At 46.3% G+C, this 18,499-nt stretch overlaps 1 protein-coding gene across 3 annotated transcripts in view; it reads right to left on the reverse strand.

Moving 5' to 3' along the window:
- Positions 1-448: 448 nt before the first annotated feature.
- Positions 449-18,499, reverse strand: part of TBX1 (T-box transcription factor 1) — a 44,487-nt gene continuing 26,436 nt past the window's right edge. The window contains exons 4-9 of one of the 3 annotated variants that reach the window (XM_033135747.1): positions 18,129-18,300; positions 15,934-16,089; positions 8,653-8,720; positions 8,134-8,234; positions 4,984-5,046; positions 449-1,877 (exon numbers count right to left, since the gene is read on the reverse strand). In XM_033135747.1, the coding sequence (XP_032991638.1) occupies positions 1,438-1,877; positions 4,984-5,046; positions 8,134-8,234; positions 8,653-8,720; positions 15,934-16,089; positions 18,129-18,300 (1,000 nt within the window). In that variant the 3' untranslated portion in view covers positions 449-1,437. The remainder of the gene's footprint in view (positions 1,878-4,983; positions 5,047-8,133; positions 8,235-8,652; positions 8,721-15,933; positions 16,090-18,128; positions 18,301-18,499) is intronic. The other 2 variants (XM_033135749.1, XM_033135748.1) reach the window with 2 other exon arrangements.

Raw genomic sequence — 18,499 nt, forward strand, 5'->3', positions numbered from 1 at the left:
GAGACCCACTAGTGCAATGGGACTTTCCCCATCCTCTCCTGCCCTCGTACGCCCCACCCCTCAATCAAATCTGCTCAGGAGGATTGGAAGAACACCCCAGAGCACGATGCGAGGGGAGGAGAGGGGAGATTGCTCCATCCAGCAAAAGAAGAAGTCTTTGCACTGACGGAACGATCATCTTAGTGTGACACTGAATTCCACCCAAGGTCTACAGATGCTCAACTCACCTGCAGGACATGCAGGCCTGCTGCTCACCAGTACTCTGCCTGCATTAGAAAGGACCTGGGCGAGGACAGGCTATTTGCCCATCTATCCCAGCATTGTCTACACCAGGCATGGCCAAACTTGGCCATCCAAATGTTTTGGGACTACAACTCCCATCATCCCTAGCTAACAGGACCAGTGGTCAGGGGTGATGGGAAGTGTAGTCCCAAAACAGCTGGAGGGCCAAGTTTGGCCATGCCTGGTCTACACTGACTGGCAGCAGCTCACCAGGGTCTCAGAGGTAGAGGCTTTCCTCATAACCTGCCCTCTGATCTGAGATGCAACCTGGGGGCCTTCTGCACTGAGCCATGGTCCTTCCTCACTGTTACACTGACTAATGGATTTGCACCTGCCTTCCCCAAGCCAATGCCCTCCAGATGTCCTGGACTAATTCTCCCATCCGTGCCGAGGCTGATGGGAGTTGTAGTCCAAATCACTTAAGAGCGCACCAGCTTGGGGAAGGTTGGCATCTGCCTATATCAGCTGATAGATAAAGCTTGTCACCTACCTTAGATTGGTAAGGAAGGCAAGCTAAAATTTAGGCAAAAGTAAAAACCGAGCTGTTCTGATGCTCACGCTTTAGGTTCACAGCAGTGCCGGCACGATCCCCTGACCCACCTACACCGTGGCGGTGCTGTAAGTAGCATCCAGCAAGCACTCTGAGCAGCTAAATAACTGCATAAACACTAAAAGGTTATTATGATGACAGCAGCAGCAGCGAGGGCAACAGAACAACATATGGCTTCATTTATAAAGCAAAGGGAGGAGGGGAGGAAAGTGCAGCTGCCAATCACTGTGTCGGGAATGGTGGTGCCCTCCAAAATGCTCCGAGTAAAGTCCCAACCTCCATCCATCCATCCATCCATCACGCATGCCAAGTGAAGCAGGCCGATCATTTCCTCCTCCGGGACGAGGAAGGAAACCAAGTCATGAAGGACGATTCCAACGGTGCAAGAAGGGAAGGCATCGAGGAGTAGGAAGCGTGTGCAAGAGACAAAGGACTCCCTCATGGAAACAGGGAAGGGTTTGGGGGTTTTTTTGCGGGGAGGTGAGACAAGGGGATGGGGCGAGTTCTTTCGACAAGATAGTGCTCTCTGAAAACGTATGCTACTGAGCCGTTCAAACCCATGCAGATAGCCAGTCATATAGCTAGAGGACCTCGCGTCTCGAAGGTTATCTTGGTCCATAGTCATAGCTGGTGGGAGCTCCGGCAGTGGAATACATGTTGGCTGCAGCGGCAGCTGCTGCTGCAGCGGCAGCCGCCGAATTCATGTGGTGGTGGTGGTGGTGGTAACCGTGTCCCCGGATGCTGGGCAAAGGGTAGGGGGCTGGCCTGCTCTTCGCCCCCAGGTAATGGTCGTAGGCAGAGACCGGGTGCTTGTAGGGGTGGTGGTGGAGGGGCTCCGAAGCGGATGGCTCCAGCCGCAGTTCGTGGTGTGGGGGGCTGGGCCGGCTTCCTGCCGGGCTGGTGAGGGGGACCAGACCCCCTCCACCGGGCACAGGGAGCGCTGGGCTCAACACTCGGGACATGAGCTGCTGGTGAGCAGGGTCTGCGTGGAGTGGCGTCCCGCCGGCTGCGTCCCTCTCGTATTCCCGCCGACTCTCCGCCACATCTGCAGGAGGCGCCAAAGAGGAAGGGGGAGAAAAGCACAAGAGTCAGTTGGCTGGCAGGGAGCTTGGAAACTCCGGGTCACCTCCAGGTGCCAATCTAACCTCTAGAGAGGGGACCCATCACTCCACAGTGAAGCCAGGTAACTCAAACCAATATAGATTAGTTTTAGCCTTTGCAGTGCAAACATGCGCCACTGCAGATAAGAACATAACCTGTTGGATCAGGCCAGCAGCCCATCCAGTCTGGCCTCCTGTTCTCACAGTTGCCAGCCAGATGCCAATGGGGAACCAGCAAGCAGGATTCAAGCACAATATGCCTGTGGTCACCAGCAAGTGGTAGAGAAAGGCTGTACAATATGGTGGAGGCACCCAGTTCAGACCTTTTGTCAAGCAACGTCATTAGAAAATGAGGTGTATGGTTGCCCCAGGTGCTTTGGCTTCTAGGCCATTTTGACACCAGAAGAAGAGTCCTGCCAGATCAAGCTGACGGACCATCTGGTCCAGCATCCTTCCCTCACACTAGTCAACCAGATGCCCAAGGCTGCAAGCAGTTGCCCCACTTGTGATTCCTGGCAACTGGTATTCAGAGGAATGCTGCCTCCAGCAGTGGAGGTAGATCATAGCCATCATGGTGAGCAGCTATTGATAAGCCCTCCCCTCCTCTGTGAGCTGTCTAATATCCTTAAGTTTGTAAGAGCAGTTCTGGTGGATCAGGCCAGTGTGGCCCATCTAGTCCAGCATCCTGTTCTCGCAGTGGCCAACCAGATGCTCACCAGAAACCCACAAGCGGGACTTTCCCCAGCCTCCTGTGGTTTCTTGCAATTGGTATTTGGAAGTATATTGCCTTCAGTTGTGAAGGTGGAGCATAACCTCCATCACCCCTGAGCTGGAAGGAGGAGACAATACATGCAAAGGAGTCTCCTAGATATTCCCAGTTTGATTGCTCCTCGCTTGCTTAGAGGGGACACATAAACGGGCCACGTCAGCAAGGAGGAGACTACTTCCAATGACAGCAGCCCCTCACTGGGCAGTGGGACCTCAGCAAGCACCTAAGAATGCCAACCTATGGTCCCACTCCTTTTTTTGGAGCTGTGGGCCCAGACTCTCAAAGCACTCCAAGCCACCCCAGAGATATGCCCTGTCCCCAGTGCTAAATGGGGTGTGGTGGAGAGATTGAGAAGAAGATGTGCTTTTACAAACAGAAGCGGTTTGCTACTGGTCATGGTTTGCTGGAGGAAACGAAGCACTACCGAAGGAACGTGGGAAGCTACCTCACGATAAGCAGCACCAATTGGTCCATCTAGCTCAGTACAGTCAACACTGACTGGCAGCGGCTTTCCAGGGTTTCAGGCAGGCCAATTCCCAATCCTACCTGAAGCCTTCTGCCTGTAATGCAGGTGGTCTCCTACTGGGAGCCATGGGACCTTCCTGGTTCGGACACAGTGCTAAACCAGAGATTGTGACCACCTGTTTTCTGGAGGCTTGGGGGAAGAGGAGGGTTCTGAACCAAGGAGTGCAGTTGTTATTGCTGGATGATTAAAGGAGGGAATTGAGATGTCTATTGATTGCTTTGCATGTTCTACTAAGCTCTTTGTGAAGCTTTAGAAATAGCTTCTGCACACCTACACCTATTGAGAAGCTCCGAGCGACCAGGTTTCTTAAACAAAAGGACAGCCCTGTGTGTGTGTGTGTGTGTGTGTGTGTCTGTTGTTGTTTTTTCTTCGCTCAACGATCTTAAGTTAACAGAAAGGAGAGGAGGAATGCCAGGGATAGCAGCTCCCACCCCCCACCCCGCTCAAATGAAGTGTTTAACATTGTGTTCAGCAGAAATCTGTGCTCCTGGGACAAGGCATTCTGACTGTGATAAATAGAGCTGAGTTGAGTGACAAGTTTGCACACGCTTGAAATTTTTGCAATTGTATAACACTAAACAAATAGAGACTTCTCTTTATTTTAATAGGCCTGGAGTGTGCTGGGGGGAGGGAGGAAAGGCCCCCACCCCACAAGATTCTCTGTGCAACTGTTTACTCTGGGTAATGGAAAAGGAATCAAATAGAGGTGCCTAATGGGTTTGCTAGGGGGGGTCCTGCAAGAGGCTAAATACAACTACTGACTGTTGTGTATTCTTGCTCATTCTCTTCTGGTTTAAAGAACAAGAAGAGGAGCATGGAACATGTTCTGCTCAGGTGATTGTTGAGGAGAATGAAAGCCTCAGACGTTAAAGAGAAGCCAAACAAAACAAATCCGTAACTAATTTTAAGTTCAGCATCATAGGCAGGCAATCTGGAAGTAAAACAAATATTCTATCCTCTGGTTTATATTGTCTCCCTGGGATTTATGTTTAGCATTATAATTATTTTTGAACATTTCACAACTCAAGTGTGTGTGCATGCTAATATACAAGTTGGTCTGTAAGGTGCTACTGGAAGGAATTTTTTTATTTTTTATTTTGTTTATACAATTTTATATAATGCATCTTAGGACAGAGGCGGCCGCGGAGTAGCCTTTGCCATAATTAAAGAAATGGGGCAAAAGAGTCTGGGGTGCAGCGGTAAATGGAAAAGCTGGTGCTGCTTTTGAAAAGTCAGGGCAAATCAGAAAAGAAAACAAACCCTTAAGGCTGCAATCCTATGCACTCTTACTGGGGAGTAAGCCCCACTAAGTATAAAGGTAAAGGTACTCCTGACCGTTAGGTCCAGTTGCGGACGACTCTGGGGTTGCGCACTCATCTCGCTTTACAGGCCGAGGGAGCCGGCGTTTGTCCGTAGACAGCTTCCAGGTCATGTGGCCAGCATGACTAAGCCGCTTCTGGCAAACCAGAGCAGTGCACGGAAATGCCATTTACCTTCCTGCCAGAGCTGTACCTATTTATCTACTTGCACTTTGACGTGCTTTCGAACTGCTAGGTGGGTAGGAGCTGGGACCGAGCAACGGGAGCTCACCCTGTCGCGGGCATTCGAATCACCGACCTTCTGATCGGCAATCCCTAGGCTCTGTGGTTTAGACCACAGTGCCACCCGCGTCCCTTCCACTAAGTATAATGGGACTTAATTCTGAGTAAAATATGCATAGAATCAGGTTGCACAGCTGCAAGCTGTAGATACTTACTTGGAAGTAGGTCCCATTGAACACAGAAGGACTTACTTGTGGGTACACACACATAGGATTGGTCTGCAAATTTAAAAAATAAAATTGGAGGGGCCAAAATTCAATAATGCCAATAAATGTTCTTATCTTTATATATCAGATGCAGGACAGTATGTGTTTCTGTATACAGACAAACAGACATATATTTTCACCTGCATCCAATGAAGTGGACTCTAGCCCATGTAAGTGAATGCCATAATGACTTCTGTTCATCTTTAACATGCCACGAGTCTCCTTGCCATTACTCTGAGTAGCTTATGCACTTCTATGCATACTTATCTGGTAATATTCCATTGAATTCAGTGGGCTTTATTTGGATAGACTGCACTGGTACAGAGTCTGTCTTTGAGCAGCACCATTCAATTTCACAATTAAATATGTGTTTATACTTACCGTTAAATATTTATATTGTTAGATGTTAAGTTTTGATTAGGTTTGGTTTCGCTGTGTTTGTCATTTGATGACATAATATTAACTTCTTTGCTTTGTATTCGAGAATATAAATGACACGTTGTTAAAATATGTGATTTGGTTCAATCAAACTTCATATTCTCGTTTTTGAATTAACAATTGTTTCTTCGGGCGTCATTGTAGGTTTATGAAAATAATGATGGCATTGCACTAATCCTTTACATAAAACTGTTGACATTATTTTGTTTGTCAACTACGCAGGGAACATTTATCAATGGGTGGCTACATGCATCTAATAAATAATAATATCAAACCAACAAATTTGTTTTATGCACATTTTTTTTTAAAAAAATACTAATTAATAGCCAAAATCAAATCCACCCAAATTCAGATAGTTGCACTGTATCCTGTACATGCCTACTCAGAAGTAAGCTTTATCGGGTTCAATGGGACTTGCCCCCAGGTAAATGAAAATCCCAGACTTCTGAACTGCCGTTCCTTGGATTGCCCTGTTAAGGCTTTACACGGTGCAAATAACACAGTCACGATTGGCTCCAGATTAAAGTATTCATCATACCCGACATAAATATTTTTTTAAAAAACCACAATTCCCTACCCTCCGAGTTCTGTCTGAAATTGATAGGATCATTGACATCCGGGGAATATTTATTTATTTATTATATCATAAAAAAAAAACAAAGCAGTTTTACGATAATATCCATGTATAATAAAAACGCACAACAAATTTAAAATTAGAGACCAACTATCATTCAGCTAACTATCATGGAATTAAGATGTGCTCTTAATTGCCTGCATAAGCCTGGTGGAATAGCAAAAAAGGGTTTTTTGCAGGCATTTGAAGGTTGAAGGTGCCTGCAGAGTCTCTGTTTACCGGGCATTCCATAGTTCTGTTCTTAAAGGGAACTCTTAAATGTTTTGCTCAGGCACACAGGGACAATATATCAACCACTAGAATCCCGGGGCAGTATGGGTTATGTGTTCGGGTGCCCTCCCAGACTTCCCTTTAAATTGCAATTCAGCAGGTCCTTGAGTCATTCTCCCCAAAGGCTTGAACTAAATGCACGAGGCCCTCTGTGCAATTGGCAACTCTGTGGCTGGCTTTTAAAGCGTAAATCGCAGAGGGAGGGAGGGCGATTTGGAATGGGACTCCAGAAAGCAGGTGGAGGGAAGGTGTGGCCCTTTTGCCGATCACTGCAGCCGTGACCCAGATCTATTCACCTCCTGCTCAGGAGCCTGGTTCCCCTTTCCAGCATTTTCCGATTGTGGTCTCCCATCCCTGCAGAGCAGAAGAATTCTGTGCGCCTAATACAGAAAGCTTTGCTTGTGGAAACCTGTTTTTCTCAGGCGCATCGAGGCCACTGGATAGAAACTACTGGATTGAGGAAGAGGCAGTGAGCCCCAGTTGCTTAAATAGGATAAACAGCCTATTGTGAAGTTCGCCACCTGAGCAAGTAAGTGCTTGGGGTGGTTTCTGCAACCGTGGGCATTAGCAGCAAAAGCCCAGAAGAATAACCAGATCAGGCTGCAGAAGGGAAATAAAGAAGGAGAAGCTTCCTCCCGCTGAAGCTCTGCTAGTAACTCAGACGCTTTCTCTTTTGTGAGCAAGATGTTTTTCTTGTAAGACTATAAACCAGACTGGCAAATCTCCAGGCACTGTGTCTCGACTAGTCAGTGGATCTGGCTGTTAATCACATTTAATTTGAGGCTCCTTTGCATCACACCACTTAAAGCCAAGTGCACGCTTAGAGCTTCGTGTGGAGGATGAAATCCCTAACTCTTACTACGGCTGTCCCTTGTTCCAACGATGTGACTTGTGGCGCTTGAACGACTCTTCCCACGTTTACCCATTATTGGTCCTGCCATTAGGAAGAGTGAGATATCCTCTTTTTCCATGTGGAGAAGGGTCACAGCTCAGCGGCAGAGCATCTGCTTTGCCTGCAGAAGCTCCCAGGTTTATTCCCCAGCCTCTCCACGTAGGGGCACACACATTTGCCTCTGCTGTGGGCAGTTGGGAATCTGGGGAAGGGCCAAAGCTCAGCGATGGAGCCAGTGGCGTCACAACGGGGGCAGGCGGTGCGCCCCGGGTGCCATGCCTGCGGGGGTGACAAGAAGGCACCCTGCAGGTGCTCACGGCGGCACGAGCAGCCATCACGCAGAACATGAGGGCATTCGCCCTCTCCTGCAGTTGTTCCCCAGTGACTAGTATACTTGGAGGTAGCAATGTGTATATATGCCATGGCTAGTAGCAAATGATAGTCTCGTCCTCTTCTAAGAATACCAGTTGCTGGGAATCATTCAAAAGGCTACTGCACTCATTTCCTGCTTGCTGGCTTCCCATTGTGCGTCTGTTTAGCCACTGCAATAATTAGACGGGGGGGGCTGATCCAAGCAGGGGCTGCTCTTACATTAGGAGGAACATGGGAAACTGTTTGCTACCAAACCATTGGTCCACCTAGCTCAGTACTGTCTACATGAACCTGCAGTAGGCCATTGAGATTTCAGGCCAGGGACATTCCCAGATCTCCCTGGTTGGACCTGGGACCTTATGCATACAAAGCTTTCAGCTTACTACTGATCTGTGGACCTTCTCTGTTCTTAGGCTGAATTTTTAAATCTACCGTAACAAGCCACAGAGGTGCTGAATGCAGGAGGTTTCCTACCATTGTCAGGAAGACTCACCTTTCTCGGTCCCATTCTGATGCACAGGGGAAGATACTGGATTTCTAGATCTGGCAAAAGCACTCATGAGAGGCAGGGCTCCAGGCCGGTGATTCCTGGGCCTAATGTGGGAAAAGAGTGAACAGAGTTTAGACTTTTCAAAGGAATAATGGGCTCTGAATAATGAACACGCTAAATATTTGCAAAAACACAAAAACACAAAAACAGCAAGACGTTATGTCAAGCCAGCTAGCCAGCCAGCCAAGCAACCAACCCAATTCTCCAAGACACAATCTAAATAAGGCTTCCCAAATCTCAGCACCCCCAATTTCCCTTGAAGTTGAGGTAGCGCTCCAAATGTTGTTGGACTCCAGCACCCATCAGTCCAAGGTAGCATAACCAAATGTGATGGGAGCTGTCATCTAAGGACATCTGGAGGTTTCCCATTGCTGAGATGCACTTCCCATCAGGGACATGCTTGAATCCAAACCTAGGATGAACCTGGACCTTAGCAGAGGAAGGGAAGAAAAACATCCTTACCAGTCTTCTGGGTCACAGTCCCGGAATCCTTTTGCAAAAGGGTTGCTGGCAATCTTTAGCTGGGTTATCTGAAGAGAGAGGTTCAAGGAAAGTAAAGACATCAAGAGCCATTAAGGAACAACAATGTCACACTAACCAAGAGGGTGGAATCCCCAGGCCCTCAAGAGGGCAAGTTGCTCTGTTTTATCCGATATCAATTGTTCCAAAGCATGTGAAACCATAAAGTCAGGGATGGGGAACATGTTGGACTCCAGTTTCCATCAGCCCAATCTAGCATGGTCAATGTTCAGGGATGATGGGAGTTGTAGTCCATACCAGCATCCTCAGTAGGACCATAGGTTCCCCAATTCTGTTTTACACTGAATATGCAAGGAATTGACCCTGGGACCTTCTGTATGCAAAGCTATTTATGAGCCACTGTCAGTTCCCTCAGGGAAACTGGCTGAATGTTGGGCACAAAACCCGCTAAAAAGACTAACACTCAGGGTTCGTTTATTTGCAGCTCCCTTTATTCTGAGCGCATTTTGATCACAGCATCGTTTTCCTTCTTCACTCCTAAATAAAAGATTTTTGTACCTTTTAAGAGAGAACGCTGAATAGGACCCACCCCAGTCTGGTATGGGCAGGGCACATTAAGCATTTGAAATGCACATTGGTTTTCATGCCAGAGAGTTGGGCACATACCGGTATGCATCTTGCTACAACTACTGGGATTTAAGCACTTTCAGTAATTGCTGTATTGTTGCAGCCTGAAGATATACAGCACACCAAGTACAGCATGTGTGTGTGTGTGTGTGTGTGTGTGTGTGTGTGTGTGTGTGTGTCCAGGATTGGCAGGGGAATGTACAGTGATGGATTACCCAATAAGCAGTCTAAGCATGTGATATGGGCACCAGCAAAGCAGGGACACAGGAAAAAAAGAGTTGGATGTTTTGTTTTTTAAAAAAAGAATTTGACCAGAAGGAGGAAGAAGAGGAAAGAAAGAAAGAAAGAAAGAAAGAAAGAAAGAAAGAAAGAACAATAGTAGCAGAAGTATGGAGTATCATACAAACACAGATCGAAATAATGCAAGGGAATCAGATTCTGTCATGTGTTGCAATAAATCCTTGTTTTCTTATTGCAATATATTCTTCTGAGCTATACGCACTTGATTCGTTTTTCTTTCATGTGTTGTAATACCTGGTAATTAACTTCGCTTTTGAATGCGAACCAAATCACATTTCTCCCCCATCCCTAATACTGGGGGTCCCCTTTTTGGTCCTGGCACCAGGGAATGTTTCAAAAATTGTTACAGGCAAATTCTCTCTCCCTCTATGCCTTGGAAGTTCAACCACATGGCTGCTCCCAAATGCAAAATTGTATTCTGTGCTAACACTAATTTGGGGCACCAGGGAGAGGCAGGGAACCCCCCCCCTCCAACATACATTGATCTGTCTGAAATGCAAATAAACTTGAAAGAAGACGTCACTTCATACGCCTCCCCCACCCCACCCCCACCCCCTTCCTCTGCCAAACAGCTCCCCCCATCACATCACCACAAGAGCAATCCTGCATTTGTTTCATTCACCAGGGAGAAAGACAGGGCATTCTCTCTCTCCCCCCCCCTCCACCCCCACCCCCCACCCCCATATTTAAGCGAATCCAAGGATAAAGTATGTGATTGTGAGTTTCCGGAATGGGTTGAAAAACAAACTTTAAGCCCCTCAGTGACAGTTCCAGCCTTAGAGGTCAAACTGATAGAAAGCAGAAGAGAAGGAGCAGCTGTCCCAAGCCATCAGATAAATGCCAGTCGGGAGGTGGGGGGGCTGAGAAGTCTCTTAAAGGCACCGCACTTGGCTCCCATGAAGGTTATTTTCAGATGTTGTCAGAACAGCAATTGAGGAACCTCTCCCCCCTCTGCCCCCCTCCCCGCCTACTTCACTTCTGATCTTATTATTTTTAGGGGGGAAATGAAAAATTACAGTCCCAGAGTTCCATATTCTTTAGCAGTATGAGTAATACTACTCGTTTCTTAGAATCGAGTAATAAACAAGAAGTCTGTTGCATTTGGAGATCAGATTGGATCCATGGATTCAAAAGGACTTCCAGCTGTGTGGTCCTATACACGGTTGCTCAGAAGTAAGTCCCACTGAGTTCTGTGGGGCTTGCCCCCAGGTTCATACGTAGGGGATTGCAGCACAACAGAGCAATCCTGTGCATGTTTGCTCAGAAGTAAGTCCCACTGTGTTCAATGGGGCTTGCTCCCAGGCAAGCATGCTTTAGGACTGTCAGCAAAGTGTTGTTGTGCAGGATTCATGGTGACACTGTGTCATCAGTTGTAACCTTGTGTGATGCTGCAGCGACAAAAAGTAGATATCCAGCCCAACTGTCTCGGTACTGTTTTACACATCCTGATTTCAATACAGAGAAAACACTTCCATATAGGAAAATGGGCGAAGCTTGCGTTTCTCCTCCTAACTAAGCAATACGGGCAGCTAATCCATTAATGGTTGGGATGGGAAGACCATTTAAAACGGATTCTCAGATTCAAGGTGCCTTAATGTGTTCATTGGCTGATTATCAGTTAAACCAACAGCTTATGGACCACATCAATATTTATTTTGGCAAGGAAGTGGGTATTTATATATATAAAAAAACAAATCTCACACATAGATACCCCACCCCTTGAAGAAACCCCAGAATCGATATTCCACTCTGTACTTCAGAAATGCAACTCATGTTTTATGCCATATTGAGTTCTATGGTTCAGCAGAGCAAGCCCAGATAAAACAGAGACCTTCCCCAAGAGGAGTTTTTCGGCTTACCCAGTTTTTATGTGCTGTATTTGTACCACCTTGGTGGTGTGTTTCCTGCCATACCCCAGGCAGTGCTTAGGTTTATACAAGCCGTGATGTCTCACTGATGTTCAGGACATTTTTGTGGGAGGTTTTCTTTAAGGCCAAACATGGAACCCTTGCCAGCTTCTGGGGGGGGGGGGGGAGATAATACTTCAAGGCCTCCCAGGGTGATCAAATTCCTTCAGAAACCAAGGGACGGGCTTAGCAGATGAACTGCTGCAGCAGAAAGAGGAGGAGGGCAGCTCCCTAGGCAGTCTGTGCAACTTGCTTTGAGACTCAAAAAGCTGAATGCAGATTATTCAGCCAGAGGACTTTGTCAGCCCTGTAGAAAGAGTTGAGTAAAACAAAAAGCAATGGGCGGACTCTCACAATCCTTTACTGATCCTTCTCCAAGTAGCTCTGGTGATGGGCTTGTCTGCACTACTAACACAATCCAGTTTCAAACCTGTTCTCATCTATCATGGTTCCTCTCGCTGCAAGGGGACACTGTGAATTAGGGCATTATGAAGTTGCTGCAAATTCTCTACAAGTGCCTCTCATCTTTCTGTACACAGTCTCATAGGCTGAAAGACTGAATAGTAGTACTTGGATAAACCCAAATTCAAGTTTCTTTCCAGTCTAGTTTTATTAAACTCGGTGGTGTAAGCTGTTTCCTGTTGTTGTGATTTTAAGATTATGAACTCAGGAGCTGTAATGTCAAGAAAGAGACCTGGGGTCTTATCTAGTGCTAATCCTACTCAGAGTTGACCCATTGCAAATAATAGGCATGGCTATTATTTCTAAACCACAGAGCCTAGGGCTTGCTGATCAGAAGGTCAGCGGTTTGAATCCCCGCGACGGGGTAAGCTCCCGTTGCTTGGTCTCAGCTCCTGCCCACCTAGCAGTTCGAAAGCAGGTCAAAGTGCAAGTAGATATATAGGTACTGCTCCGGCAGGAAGGTAAACGGCGTTTCCGTGCACTGCTCTGGTTCGCCAGAAGCAGCTTAGTCATGCTGGTCACATGACCCGGAAGCTGTCTGCGGACAATTGCCGACTCCCTCAGCCTATAGAGCGAGATGAGCGCGCAACCCCAGAGTCGTCTGTGACTGGACCTAACGGTCAGGGGTACCTTTACCGTATGGCCAACTTATATCCATTGATTTTCATGAGTCTAATCTGAGAACAGTTGGGTACAACTCACAGTCTGTGCAATTAGCTTGGAGTTGGAGGTAGGGCTATAAAGTATTGCCATTTCAGAAGGCACCCCAAGAGGCATCTAGTCCACCCCCCTGCAACGCAGGAATCACAGCAAAAGAATCTCTGGCAGATGGCCATCCAACCTCTGTTTAAAAACCTATAGTGCCCAACCTATAGAGTCCACAACCTTTCGAGGCCATCAGTTCCACTGCCAAACAGCTCTTATCGTCAGAAAGTTCTTCCTAGTGTTTAGTCACAATCTCCTTTCTTGCCATTTGAATACATTGGTTCAGGTCCTACCCTCTGGAACAGCAAAAAGCAAGCTTGCTCTATCTGTGTTTAAGAGAGGTTATCACTGATCCTAACAATATTTACAGTGTGTGCAACAGAAACAACATCTAAGCGAGCATGCTGGGGAGATGTCTGAACTGGTTGGGTCCAAGCGCTGTGTTGTTACTGGTTTGTGGATGGAAGTTATTAACGGCTGCTCTTATTAGATCACTGCTAAATTGGACCGGTGTGCTTCTAAGCTGAAATCCAGCAATTCACAGTTGCCATATCTCCCAAAGACCTCCATTCAAAGCCATGGGATTATCTAGGGAGCATGACACATACGTGAAACATGTAGTACAAATATGCATCCATAGCTATATTAGCAGTGACTAAAAAACAAACAAACAGATATCAAAATCTTAAAGCCATCGGAGCAGCTGAAGAAGCTGGAAGCTGGAATGTTTGGCTTTAGGACTTTAATCTGTTTTGTTAACAAATGTATGGTTTTAGGGATTTAGCTGCTTCTTTCCATGATGCAGAGCAAACAAGTGCTGTTTAATGCTTTACGAATTGTAGTTTTACCACTGCAATATTTTAGCTTTGGACTTTCTCGCCTTAATTTGCTTTAAGATCAAACGGTTGGGGATGCTCCAGGTGTGCTAAACTAGCCACTTTTGCTTCACAACTCTATTTAGGGCCATATTTTCATAGCTACTGCTTAACTGAGTCACTTCAACAGAATCTATGTCAAAAACACTATTGCCTTTGAAGTGGGTGGGAATATACATTTTGATTTTAATCCACATTGCTAATCTGCAAATCATCTCTTTTCCTTTGCCTTTGACATCCGAGATGCCTTTTTTTTTTTAAGGATCACCCTATATTTGTGATTGTGTTGAATTGATTTTTTTTTTTAAATGTTGCATTTTAAATTGTTGCAACCAGCCCTGGGATCCAAGTGAAGGGCAGATGACAAAATAAAATACAACAACAACAACAACAACAACAACAACAACAACTTCCTGTGGTGTTCAAAAGCAAAGCAAAAGTAGCCAATTGGTTTACAGACTGTGGGTTGGATCCAGACTACGCATGAGGGAATTGCATTTACAGGACCCTGCTGGTGGATAGAAGGGTGGGGACTCTTTTGCCGATTCATCCCATATCTTCCTCCTGCAACCCCCTGGTTGTACCAAAAAAGGGGGGAGGGAGAGGGGGGAACCAACCCCTTTTAACTCGTATCATAGGGCTTATTTGTAGCGTATCTGCCCCTGTCCCTCCTCCTGAATATGTCTTTCTCAAGGAATGCTGTGGTTTGGTAGTCATTTCTTCTCTCTAGGGATCCCTTGGAATTTTAGTTTTTTCGGGAGGGGGCACAGATTTCTTACAAAATGCATAGCCCTTCGACTAAACCAATCGTTGAGGTCTTTAGGGGAGTCGCTGTTAGTGCTCCCCCACGGCTCAGATGCAGGGTTTGGATCTACGAGGAGCCGTGCATTCAGTACCAATCGGCCACTTTTATGCAACTCGATGAGGTCAGACAGACCCCTTCTGTGTTGAGTTTCCAGCACCTCCTGAAGATTAATTTTTTCATTCTAGCACTCGTTAGTGATCGTATGGTTTTAACCGCTGTCCATTTTCATTGTATTGCATCCCTTGTATGCCGCTTAGAGATTACCGTAGCTAAGCAATATCAAAACCATCTAAACAAGTCAATAAGAAACTGCCACCCAACTAAGTTATAACTCAGAGCAGACCTGCTGGAATGGAATAAACTTGAGTTAGTCATGTCCACTAATTTCAATGCATCCGCTTTGAGTAGGATACAACCCAATATTAATAGGAAGCCTAGTAAATATTAATAGGAAGCTGGTAAAAATTGGTTGCGTAGACATTTTTCCCCCTTCTCTCTTGCATTTTCCTTCTCCATAGGCGATTCACACTTGACAGAAACCACAGACAAAGCTCCCTTGAAGTTTGGCAGTTCTGAGTGTGGAGAGCCCAGAGGCACAGAAACGTTTTTAAATGGCAGAGTGACAAGTTATATAATCTCAGGCTGCACCCCCTTTACCCACTTTACCTGGGAATAAACCCCACTGAACTGAAGGAGGCTTACTTCTGAGTATGCATGTGTGTATATATATATAGCATGGCACTGTTAAAATCTCTGTATTTTATGAAACCAGTTGAAGAATAATTCCTGAATTATTTTAACTGCTTTAGATGATGAGCTTGTTATATTCAAAATGTGCTGGGCATAATATCTACTTAGAGGCTTGTATATACTGTATTTTTCCATGTATAAGACTATGGTTTTTTCCTAAATTTTTGAAGTTTAACATAAGGGGCCGTCTTATACACGGACAGTGCATGGTGCATTTTCTTGATTTGGGGTTTAAAAAAATAGGGGTCGTCTTATACATGGGAGCGTCTTATGCACGGAAAAATATGGTACACTAAAGTAGCAGTAGTAGCAGTAGTAATAGTAGGAGGAGAAATTGGAGAGCACTTGCAAATGTACGGTAATTTCCTTTAGTGCCTTTTTAGGTTTGCCTGGGGGGGGGGGTTGGGGGGGGGAGATTAGTTCTGGAGCCCAGTTTATGCAATGCATTTCATACATTTCTTCCTAAAGAGTCTGCAAGCAATTTTTGCATCTCAACCAGTTTGATCCCATCTGCGTAGTCTCATCACATCTGAGCTGATTTAACTGGGAACACGTCACCTTAAAGCACTTTATGGATAGTTGTTTTGTGGCTGGTGGTTTTTTTTTGTTTTTTTGTTTTTTTTTAAACTATCAGTTGATTGACCGCTCTTAACAATCTCTCTCTTTCTCTCCTGCCTTCTCTTTTCCGGCTCTCCATCCATCATGTGGCTCGAAGAGAAGGTTGGGAAGGGTGCTTTTTATTTTCTTTCTCTCTCTCTCTCTCTCTCTTTTGCTGATAAATGAAGTACTGGACGGAAGGTTTGTGTCTCAATAATGAACTCCAGATACTCACCCGATGGTTCTGGTAGGCGGTCACTGCGGTGAAGCGGGTCTCTTCGAAGACAAAAGTCTTATAGTTCTCTTCCGCGTATTTCTCGCTGTCTTTCCTAGGATCCACGTAGACCACATGGAAGCGGGGCTGGTATCTGTGCATGGAGTTCAAAATGATCTGGATGATAAAACGAGCAAGGGAGATCATAACTGAGTCATTCTACGACACCAAGATGGAACGCAGAGAGGCAAAGGAGGGTCCCACGCAGGAAACTGACAGCGGTGCCAATCAGGGCAAGGCTTTGGGGCAGACGTCTGGGCCCCTGCTTGATAGGAAATCCCCCCCCCAATCACAGCAGGGTTGGCTTCTTACTGTACTTTGAAGTATGTGAAGCAATTCACATTCCCGTCTGAAAAGTCCATATCCCCCCAAATAAGACCATTAAATGCAGAGTTTCAAATTACCTAGCTGAAGTATGCCACCATGTCACAGAGGGGGCAGACTGGGGGTGAGGGGGATCAATCTGTGCACCCCTAACTTTGAGGAGACATCTGGACTGCAGAAGGACTCGACAAGGCCTACTGGTGTGCAATGTGAATCATTTGGGTGGGTTTATTAATGCAATCACTGTTTCCCCCACCCCCCAAAAAGGGGAAAAAAGAAATATGGAGCAGAATATCAATGCCACTGCTGAAAAAAACTGCACTGGCTGCCAGTTAGCTACTGATGGTGCTGGTGTACAAAGTGCTATACAATTGGGAACTAGGATACCTAAAAGTTAATTATTCATTGTGTCAATGGATGCCAGGCCAATATTCCACATTTTTCCCAGGGAGCTCCAGGTGGCATCTGTGATTCTCCACCTCCTCATTTAACCCCCACAACAACTCTGTGAGGTAGGCTAGGCTGAGAAGCAGTGATTGGACCATAGGTACTACACACCTGTGCTAGCTACTCTCTCTCTCTCTCACACCAGGCCTTTTGACCACACAGCGTCTTTGAGTCAGTAAATCCCAATGGTTTTGATTGAAACGTTTTATAAATCTGGCTTGGAGGGTGAGCAATCTCTTCTAGCTTTTTTTTTTTTAATGGGTGCCACTAAAGAAAGAAGCAACCCCATGAATACGTTACGCACTGAAGTCCAGGGCACTGAACCGTGCTTCTGCCTGCCGTACTTTCGGAGGGCCTGGGTTTCAAATAAATACGTTCAGGGTTGCAAGTTGTTCTCGTGCAAATTAAATAAAGGCAACCTGCTTGGGCACCAAAATGTCTCAAAGTAAGATATGCAACAAAACGAGCAGTTTAAAAAAGCATGACTATGGTGTGTTTTGTTTGTTTTTAAAAGCAAACAGTGTAAACAATAAAATCAGAAGTTCGGTTCAGCGAGAGACTTGTGAAACTGCCGTGTCTCTAGGGGCCAGCAGAATGCCGATGCTGATGGGGCTTCTCCTATTTCATCAGGGAGGGCGTTCTACAACACTGGTGTCAGCAGTAGAAAAGCCCACCTCTGTGTTACCACGAGCTGATAGCCAACTGGGTTCTATTAGCTGATTGTAGTGCCCTTGCTGGGGAGCAGAAGGTAAAATGTGTTGGGGGCGGTTCTGGTCCAGAGTCATTTAGGGCTTTGTATGCAAGGAGCGTGGGACCCAGGTGGCGCTGTGGGTTAAACCACAGAGTCTAGGGCTTGCCGATCAGAAGTTCGGTGGTTCGAATCCCTGCGACGGGGTGAGCTCCCGTTGTTCGGTCCCAGCTCCTGCCCACCTAGCAGTTCGAAAGCACATCAAAGTGCAAGTAAATAAATAGGGACCGCTCCAGCGGGAAGGTAAACGGCGTTTCCGTGCGCTGCTCTGGTTCGCCAGAAAGCGGCTTTGTCATGCTGGCCACATGACCCGGAAGCTGTCTGCGGACAAACGCTGGCTCCCTTGGCCTATAGAGCGAGATGAGCGCCGCAACCCCAGAGTCGGACACGACTGGACCTAATGGTCACGGGTCCCTTTACCTTTACCTTTATGCAAGGAGCAGAACCTTAAAATTGGATCAATGGCTTAAATAGGCAGCTGCTGCAGATCCCCTTGTACTGGTGGGATATGTGCCAGATACAGAGCGACCACCACTCAGCACCCAACTGCAAGAACCATCCCACACCCAAATCGTTCCATTATTATATTGTTCAATGTTCCCCAGTTAGCTTCCGCCCTCCCTAAGACAATACTTACATGTCCATTGTCATCCAATAAATTGTTAGTGAGCTTGAGTTTATCAAAGGAGACAATCTGTTTCATCCACTGGGCTCCCCTAGCCGGGGAATCTGGGTGATAATGGACTCTCCCTGGAGTTGCAGGGTCTGCCTTGCCAGCCACCAGCCAGGAGGAACTGTGAAATGCGTATCTGTATGGGGGGAAATGCAACAGTGGGTTAGCCACTATGCTAAGTTTTACATTTGTGAATCTTCGTTGCCAACAGCTAATTCTACACTTGTAAAAACATCAATTTTGATACATTAAATAAGCACCCTGTTCTTTATATAGGTTAAATAAACAACCAATTTAAAGAATAGGATGTTTACTTACTCTGTCGAAATCAGCAT

This window comes from Lacerta agilis, chromosome 17 (assembly GCF_009819535.1).
Source record: "Lacerta agilis isolate rLacAgi1 chromosome 17, rLacAgi1.pri, whole genome shotgun sequence".
Classification (NCBI taxonomy): domain Eukaryota; kingdom Metazoa; phylum Chordata; class Lepidosauria; order Squamata; family Lacertidae; genus Lacerta; species Lacerta agilis.